This window comes from Pleurodeles waltl, chromosome 9 (genome assembly GCF_031143425.1).
Source record: "Pleurodeles waltl isolate 20211129_DDA chromosome 9, aPleWal1.hap1.20221129, whole genome shotgun sequence".
Classification (NCBI taxonomy): Eukaryota; Metazoa; Chordata; class Amphibia; order Caudata; family Salamandridae; genus Pleurodeles; species Pleurodeles waltl.
The window spans coordinates 424,026,746-424,035,405 of NC_090448.1; the positions used below are offsets into that span (position 1 = coordinate 424,026,746).

The 8,660-nt window shown below is 44.4% G+C and overlaps 1 protein-coding gene across 3 annotated transcripts in view; it reads left to right on the forward strand.

Moving 5' to 3' along the window:
• Nucleotides 1-2,453, forward strand: part of C9H19orf47 (chromosome 9 C19orf47 homolog) — an 84,293-nt gene extending 81,840 nt beyond the window's left edge. For all 3 annotated transcript variants that reach the window (XM_069207234.1, XM_069207235.1, XM_069207236.1), the window contains exon 9: nucleotides 1,661-2,453. In XM_069207234.1, the coding sequence (XP_069063335.1) occupies nucleotides 1,661-2,224 (564 nt within the window). In that variant the 3' untranslated portion in view covers nucleotides 2,225-2,453. The remainder of the gene's footprint in view (nucleotides 1-1,660) is intronic.
• The last annotated feature ends 6,207 nt before the right edge of the window (nucleotides 2,454-8,660 follow it).

Sequence of the window (8,660 nt, forward strand, 5' to 3'; positions counted from 1 at the left end):
TGAAGGATCCGAACTCCAGTGCAGGAGTGACCCCCAGGAGGCCCTCTCCCTTGCCCAGGTGGTGGCTACCCTGAGCCCCCCCCCCCCCCCCTTGCTTGCCTGCATCGCTGAAGAGACCCCTTGGTCTCCCATTAAAACCTATTGAAAACCCGACGCGTGTTTGCACACTGCACCCGGCCGCCCCCGCGCTGCTGAGGGTGTACTTTCTGTGCTGACTTGTGTCCCCCCCCCCCCCCCCCCCCCCCGGTGCCCTACAAAAACCCCCTGGTCTGCCCTCCGAAGACGTGGGTCCTTACCTGCTGGCAGACTGGGATCGGGACACCCCCTTCTCCATTGAAGCCTATGCGTTTTGGGCACCACTTTGACCTCTGCACCTGACCGGCCCTGAGCTGCTGGTGTGGTAACTTTGGGGTTGCTCTGAACCCCCAACAGTGGGCTATCTTGGACCCAAACTTGAACCCCGTAGGTGGTTTACTTACCTGCAAAAACTAACAAACACTTACTCCCCCCAGGAACTGTTGAAAATTGCACTAAGTGTCTAGTTTTAAAATAGCTATATGTGATTTATGTGAAAACTGTATATGCTATTTTGCTAATTCAAAGTTCCTAAAGTACCTACCTGCAATACCTTTCATTTGAAGTATTACAAGTAAATCTTGAACCCGTGGTTCTTAAAATAAACTAAGAAAATATATTTTTCTATACAAAAACCTATTGGCCTGGAATTGTCTCCGAGTGTGTGTTCCTCATTTATTGCCTGTGTATGTACAACAAATGCTTAACACTACTCCTTTGATAAGCCTACTGCTCGACCACACTACCACAAAATAGAGCATTAGTATAATCTCTTTTTGCCACTATCTTACCTCTAAGGGGAACCCTTGGACTCTGTGCATACTATTCCTTACTTTGAAATAGTGCATACAGAGCCAACTTCCTATAATGTTATTTGATTTTAACTGTCACACAATAAATGCTAACGTTGAAAAGAATGGTGGGGAAACTTTTTTTTTTTTTTCCACCAAATCAGAGCAGGTATCGGATAAGGATAGGCCACCTCACCCACAGATTTTTGTGGCATGCTTCATGACCAGTGATCTATCCAAACCAATATAGGTAAATACCACCTTGGCAGACTAAGTCTAGACTGGAGTTCTGATAAATAGAACTGGATAAATTGCAGGGATCCAGATTTCGAGTATACACCATGTTATTCTACTAATAGCAGGGTGCTCTGGATTTTAATTAGAAAAAAAAGTGTCTCTGCAACAATAACTCTCTTGCAAGGATATTCTCCTCAGATTAAAAAACAAACCTTCCTGTAGTCCTTTTTTGGGGATTGGCTGCAAATTTCAGTTTGGAAAACGAACTGTGTAAGAGCACTAAAGAGCAGATCTTTCTGGCCCAAAGTAATCTCCACTAGCCGTAAAAACAAATCTAAATAGTACCCTTGAATATTGTTTCCTTTATGATAAATTATTCTAAACAGTAAAAATCAGGGGGAACAATTACTGTAAAAAATAATCTGTGGAGGATGCCTCTGTTTGGAGAGCTGTTGCTTTAGTTAAGCAACTGTTTAAATGTTTCAGTTGGTTATTTGTGTCCAGGTATCTCTGAGGCCTATTTGTGTAAGTAAAAGAAATTTCCTTTCTTTATACAGCCTACTGGAGTTTTTAGTCGTCTTAGTGATTCTGCAGAAGAAGACAAAACCACAGAGAGTGATGACGATTGCTCAGTCCTACAGTATGCTGGAGTCCTAAAGAACTTTACAAAGTCTACAGCAAAAGAAACTGCTAAACCGGAAGTAACCGTCAAAGCAAAGGCCACAAGTTCGGTGCCCAAATCATCTGTCATTTCCCTGAAGCGACCTGCTGAGACGACAGAGTCAATAACCCTCCCGACAGCAAACACTGCAAAAAGCACACCCATCTCAAAAGTGAGTGTAATTCAAAGACTTGGCAAACCTGCCACGCCAGCCTTGGCACAGAGGTTGGGCAAACCCCCTCTTCCACCTCTGGTAAAGAGACTTGGGAACTCCCCTGTGGTAGCCCAAGATAACAGAATTTCCAGCACCAAGAGTAAATCAACTCCAGAGTTCAGGGTCACTATTAAGCGGACTTTGGGGAGTGCAAAAGTTAGCAGTACCAGCGAGCTCCACAGTGCACAGATGGACAACACAGGGACTGTAAGTGTGTTCAAAAGACTAGGCAGGAAAAATAATTAAAATGACGGCGTTTTTAAAAAAAAAAAAAGTAAACTATAGATAGTGCTTTTGAACTATTCTGGATTTATATCTTTGTACAACGGTTTTATTGATTTGAAAGCATGCTGAAACAGAGTTTGGATTCATTTTTTGCCCTCCCTGGTTGTGGGTTAGGGGATTTGCTCTTTTGAGGCCATATTAAAATCAGCAGTACATCGAAGGCCTACAATAAAAGTGTTTGTTGGCTCTGCATGCCTTCTTTAGTCTCTGTATGGTTGGCCCTTCAGGTTACTGCAATTGGCACTTAAAAAGTGCCTGCTGCACATACCATAACTCTCTTACAAAGTGAAAGCTCATTAAACTGTTGCCCATGATGAGGATTTTTTTTTTTTGTGAACTGCAGTGCCATGTCTCAGTAGAACATGCATAGGACAAAGTACATATCCCTACTTGGTCACACGGCATGTTCTCTGACCAGATCGGTAGAGACAATGGCACCACAAGAACAATGGGGAATCACACATACATTTCTATTGCCAACCCTTCCGGTAAGCCCTTACTGCAAATGGTTCTTGTCCCTACATCGGTCATTGTGTGATTCTTCTGTAGGACAGCCACAAATCCCATTAAATTTCTGATGTTTGTGAGAGCAGCCCTGCATAGCAGGATTCCTAGTGTCATGCAGTTTTCAGATCTAGGTTTCTTCATGCCATTTGTTTGCAGTGTCTAAATTAGATATTCCAGAGCTTTGTAAAAGTCGTTAGCATTTTGTGCAGTAGAATATTGAGAAGCACCGATTTGGGTGTGTGTTCAAAAGGTCTCCTTAGCACTTGCAGCACTGTGCTCGTCACACTATAAGGTCTGTATTGTTGGACATAGCCAGAACATGGGCAGGAAGTCCCCTCTGTATCTTTACATATGAAGTGTAAGGAAATGTCACAAGTCCCAGAACTTTGTATTTTCAAGATGACATTTTGCAGGTACTTAAAATGAATCGGTATGAATCTGGTTTAAATAGTCTCCTCCCTCAGAGCCTTCAAGGAGTCTCGCCACTCTGTCGGCCAGTGGCCGTCTTCCAAGCCGTGCACAGTGTCAAGTAGAAATTGGAGGTGTTGTTTACAAGTGATTAGTGCAGCTGGGATGCTCTGTCTTCCCATTTCATTACACATCAATTTGGCTTCTAGTGGGTTCACCTTTGGCAGGCCGTTGATTTCCGGTATGGGGCGAGAGAGCAAGAGAAAATGTACTTAAAGAATGGATTTTTATGGAATTGGTACTAAGATTGTGAGTTAGTAAATGAGCAGGCCATGTTCTGCACCAAGATCTCCCCTAATTTGAAGGTACCTGAAATGTCCCAGTCCCTGAAGCCAGTAGGGACTGTATTTCATCTAATACTATGCCATGCTGCTTACTCCAGTATTGGAACTTTCATAGATTCACACGCTTGAATCATTCCACGTCATCGAGATGAGAGTCCCCTGTACCTTAGAAAAGTAATGTCACAATAGACCTAGAACATAGCCTTTGGCCTTTTGGTTTAGTAACATATCCTGGTCATTATTTGAAAAATAACTAAACTTAAGAGCCAACCAATCCGGTGATTACTACCCTGTAGAACCCTCCTGAGAGAAGCTCCAATCCCTTTGATTTTCTACTGCATGTCATGCTAGGGAGTCTCCACTGAGCTCTGCTCAGTTTTTCACTCTCAGATTTCTTCAGAAGATTTTCTATGGGCTTCTCTCTTCACATTTTCACAGATATTTTCTGGAAGGTGTGTCTGTGATTGAGATTTCTCAAACTGATGTTTGTGTCAGACACGACTTGTGGCACTTGAAGAAAAAAAAGGTTACCTATAGATGACCTTCATTAGGACTGCATATATTGTCTTTATCCTCTGCATAAATCTAAAGACTGCAAGGTATGTTGCATGTTTTCCTCTAAAATTTTAAAGGATTGTGAAAGACGTCTCTGGCTACAAACGCTCAAAATCCTGTCTCCGATGAGGAGAGTGACATTTCATCTATCTATAAACACCGCAGCCCATTTAGGTCACCTCATAAATGACCTACTATATGAAATGGGCAAAAGGAGTCAAGTTCCTCTCCAAAACGCTTCAAAAATCAACTTGGGTGCCCCCAACACCACCACCCGAGGTGAAACATACTTTTAAAAAGCCTTCACCTGCTCCGCCGACGGATGGCTGGTCGTCGGCATCTCCCTCGATGAGAAAATCATCGTAGACCGCTCCATCAACGACGAGAACTGTTACAGCAGGGTGATGGCATCTACCACCAGCACTATCTCAGTGTCGACCGCGGCATCCTCCTCGTCGACCCTTTCTGTACACCTATTTAGTCTAAAATAAGCATTATTTCTCCATCAACGCTCCAGTCGACGATGACGCTCCGCCGACGAAGACACCTCCACTTTCGTCAACGATGAGACCAAAGCAGCCAACAATGTTGCAGCTATCATTGTCGAAGGCTTCATCTACAACCTTGACGACCACAGAAAAAATGGTGTTAAAACAGAAACCAAGTCAAAAGCTGCTCACACTGGCTTTTACATCTCCTAGTAAAGTACCTTCACTGCTACCTTCCCATCAACTTGATGATGGCGACTGAGGAGGATAGCCTCTTTGGTGCAGCATGCAGCCCTTCAGAGCTTCATGTTAAATGGCAGAGTGACTGATGAGGGTGGCACTATGAACAGGAGTATTATGTCCCTCAGGAGCATTACCAGCACCCTCAACAATACCAAGAAGACATTATATATCTTTCATCAGCACTTGTAACGGACTTACAGTTCATGCTGTCAGACTACAGAAAGGATTTATTTCAGTGTCTGCTCTTCTTCAAGACACTTTGGCTAAGAGAGCTTCAGTGCCTGTTCTCCAAAGGTAACGTAAGTACAAGCCCCAATCTCAACTGAGGAGGAAAGCAAAGAAGGTGAACTCCAGGACTGCCATAGTGAGTTGGGGGGTTACCTGTTACCATCACCGCCCCCAGTAGGTTTGCCTCTGGAGGACATGGGACATTTTCAGAATCTTTTGGAAAGAGCGGCAACACGTTTCGAGTTGCCTATGCCTGCAAAACAAAACAACGGTTTCCTTTATGATTTTAAAGAAACTTTTCATAAAGCTGTTAGAGCCATGCCCATCGTCGATTACATTTGTGGACAGGGCCTGAACGTAATGGGCAATCCAGCATCAGTTGCAGCTGTGTTCCACGACTTAGCAAACAAATACAAGGACCCGGAGGTTGCACCAGCCTGTAACTGGTCATCCAAAACCAGGCAGCACAAAGAAGATCCAGGAATTCCTCCATACCTTTACCAGCATCCCCAGACAAGGAGGGTAGACTCCTCAATAACACCAGGAAGCGTTTGTAGCCATGTTGGTGCTCACAGTCATACCAGCAAACTCACTAGCCCTTCGTGGCAGATGCAATAGGCAGATGTGGTCAGATATTGCCCCATATCTGAACAAGGTCCTGGACGACATTAAAGGGGAAGCCAAGACAGTTCTGCTTGAAGGGGAGCGCACATCGTGAGAGATAATTAGTTGTGCCATGGAAATTGCCACTATGGACTTCAGGCAGCTGGTTGGGGCTGCGGTATTTTGCCATGGAGGTTGGCTGAAAGCTACTACTTTCAGGACGGAGTTCCAGACCAAACTATTGGACTTACCCTACGAGGGAGAAGCTTTGCTTGGGAAACACGTTGACAGTGCGCTCCAGTCAATCAAAGTGGACACAGAGACGGCCAAGTCATTAGGGGCCTCTCAATATAAAAAGCTACTTTTTCGTGGTGCTTGAGGAAGAGGAGAACCATCATATGGAGGGGGATACCAACAATACTGATAGCCTGCATATTCCTCCCTTAACCAACAATTTTGGTCCCAATACCAGAAATGGCATCCACCGTCAGCAGGCGCCAGCTACTTCCCTTTCCAACCAGGGTAGCAGGCAGTAAGCATCACCAATCATCTGCAGTGCTGGAAACAGATAACAATAGATCAATGAGATCTGGTTCTTTTTGGACATGTTAGAATTGATCCAAACACTTCCCCCAACCTTCCATCCAAAAACATCTGCACCTTCTAAAGTGGGAAGTCAAAACCATGCTCGGAGAGGGTGCAATACAAGAGTTCCCTTGTCTCAGAGAGGAAGAGGTTCCTACTCCCATTTCTTCTTAATCCGCAAGAAGTCAAGGCAGTGGAGATCAATTCTGGATTTGATAAACTTCAACAAATATCTTAGTCATTTCGCATGGTTACATTGCAAGATATATTACAACTCCTCAACAGAGGAGACTACATGTTGTCTCTTGACCTCATAATGCATATTTCCATCTCCCCATTCATCCAAAAAGGAGATTTCTCAGGTTCACAGTAGCTGGCAGCCACCATCAATTCAGAGTGTCCCTTCAGTCTCAAGTCCGCCCCATGCATTTTTACGAAATGCCTAGCACCTGTTGAAATGCCTAGCACCTGTTGCGGACTTCCTGAGACAACAACACTAAGTCTTCCCCTATCTCAACGCCTGGCTGATGAAGGCTTCTCCAACCAGTCTGCAAGAGCGTGTATTCACCTTTTCAACCAGTTATGCCTCTTTCTCAATCCAGACAAATCAGTCCCACATCGGTCGCAACGGAAAACCTTCCTGGGAGCCATTCTGAACACAACACAACACTAAACGGAGCATACCCCATACATCCAGGGTCTCCAGATCCATGGTAAACGGCCATCTTCCCATCTGGGCCTTAACTTCAATCTGCTCAATTTAGGAGCAGTGTATCTTACTCTACAAACCTTCCTTCCCAGGATTCGGCAGTCCTCAGAGTTCATACGAACAGAAAATACAACAACAATGCACTACATAAACAACCGAGGTGGCACCAGACCTCGCCTGCTGTCCCGTCCCAGGAAGCTCACCTAACCTGGAAATAGTGCATCCATCACAAAATACACCTGACTGTGGAACACGCACCTGGGAATCCGAATTACATAGCAGAAACCTTGAGCAGGTTGAAAACATCTTGCCACAAGTAGGGACCGGATCAGATCTTCCTCCAGTGGGGCAAACTAAATCTGGGCCTCTTTGCGACCCCCCTCAATGCAATATTCCAATTCTTAGCAAGCTAGCATCCCTATGCGGAATCATGAGGGAACACATTTTTAATTGCATGGTCTGGCATATTTGCTTACGCCTTTCCTCCAATTCCTCTCCTTCAAAAAGTCCTCAGGGCGATGAAGGCGGAACCCTGTAAGATGATACTCCTAGCTCCAGCATGTCATTGCCAGCACCAGTTCACGGAGCTCCTCATTGTTTCAGTGCAGCGTCACATTCTACTCAAAACTGATCCCATCGCTACTGACGATGAGCCAGGGACAAGTTCTACATTCAGACCCCCAAGTCCCTTTGGTTATCAGCCTGGCTCCTCAGTTCCACAAATGTGGTAATCTAAACATTCCTTCAGATTGCAGGGACATTATTAACAAAACGTACTGCTTAAAGTGGAAAAGGTTTTGCATATGATGTCAGAGAGCTAAAATACATCCCATCTCCTCCTCACCCGAAGAGATTTTACCGTACCTTTTACATCTTGCTCAGTCAGGCTTAGCTCATGCCTCCTTTGAGGTACATCTCGCTGCTGTTTCTTGCTTTTAGAGATCACCCAAAAACTTCACTACTATGGCCAGTCAGGCTGATTTAGCAATATCTCAAAAGATTATTCAGAGCATTTCCAACTGTGAGGCCCCCCTCCTCCACTGCGGCAGCTGAACACTGTACTTTCACAGTTGATGAAACATCCTTCAAGCCTATCCAAAAGGCAGATATAACATTTTTTTTCCTGGATGGTGGCTTTCCTCCTCGCTCTAACATCGGCAAGAAGAGTTGGTGAATTTCAAACTTTCATCCAAGAACCATACCTCTGGTTCAGGAACTCTTCATAGCCTACAGCGCACCTACAAAGGGTTTCCCTCTAGAGAAACAAAGCATCTGTAGATGAATATCTAGCGCAGTTGTATTCTGCCATCCGAAGGCGGGTCGGCCTTTGAACTCAAAAGTGCGTTCTCATTCCACAAGAGCCATGTCTACTGCCATGTCATTGTTTGCAGGTGTGTATTTGCCAGATATCTGCAGAGCAACAACCTGGAAAAGTGGACATACCTTAAAGCAACATTACTGCTTTGATTCAGAAGTCCTAAGAAATGCGGCAGCAGGACAAGCAGTTCTAAGACATATTTTTTTTCAATAAAAGTAGCCATTTCTTTCTACCCACCCTCTGCTTACAATTTGCTTACTGGATATATTTATTCGTTATCTTTTACACTTGATTGTATTCATAACAAAAATGTACTCATTACTGCTCTCTACTCTGATTCAGGCATGTGACTCTATGAAAACTCCAATACGAGAGTAAGAAAATAAGTTACTCACCTGTAACTAGTTCT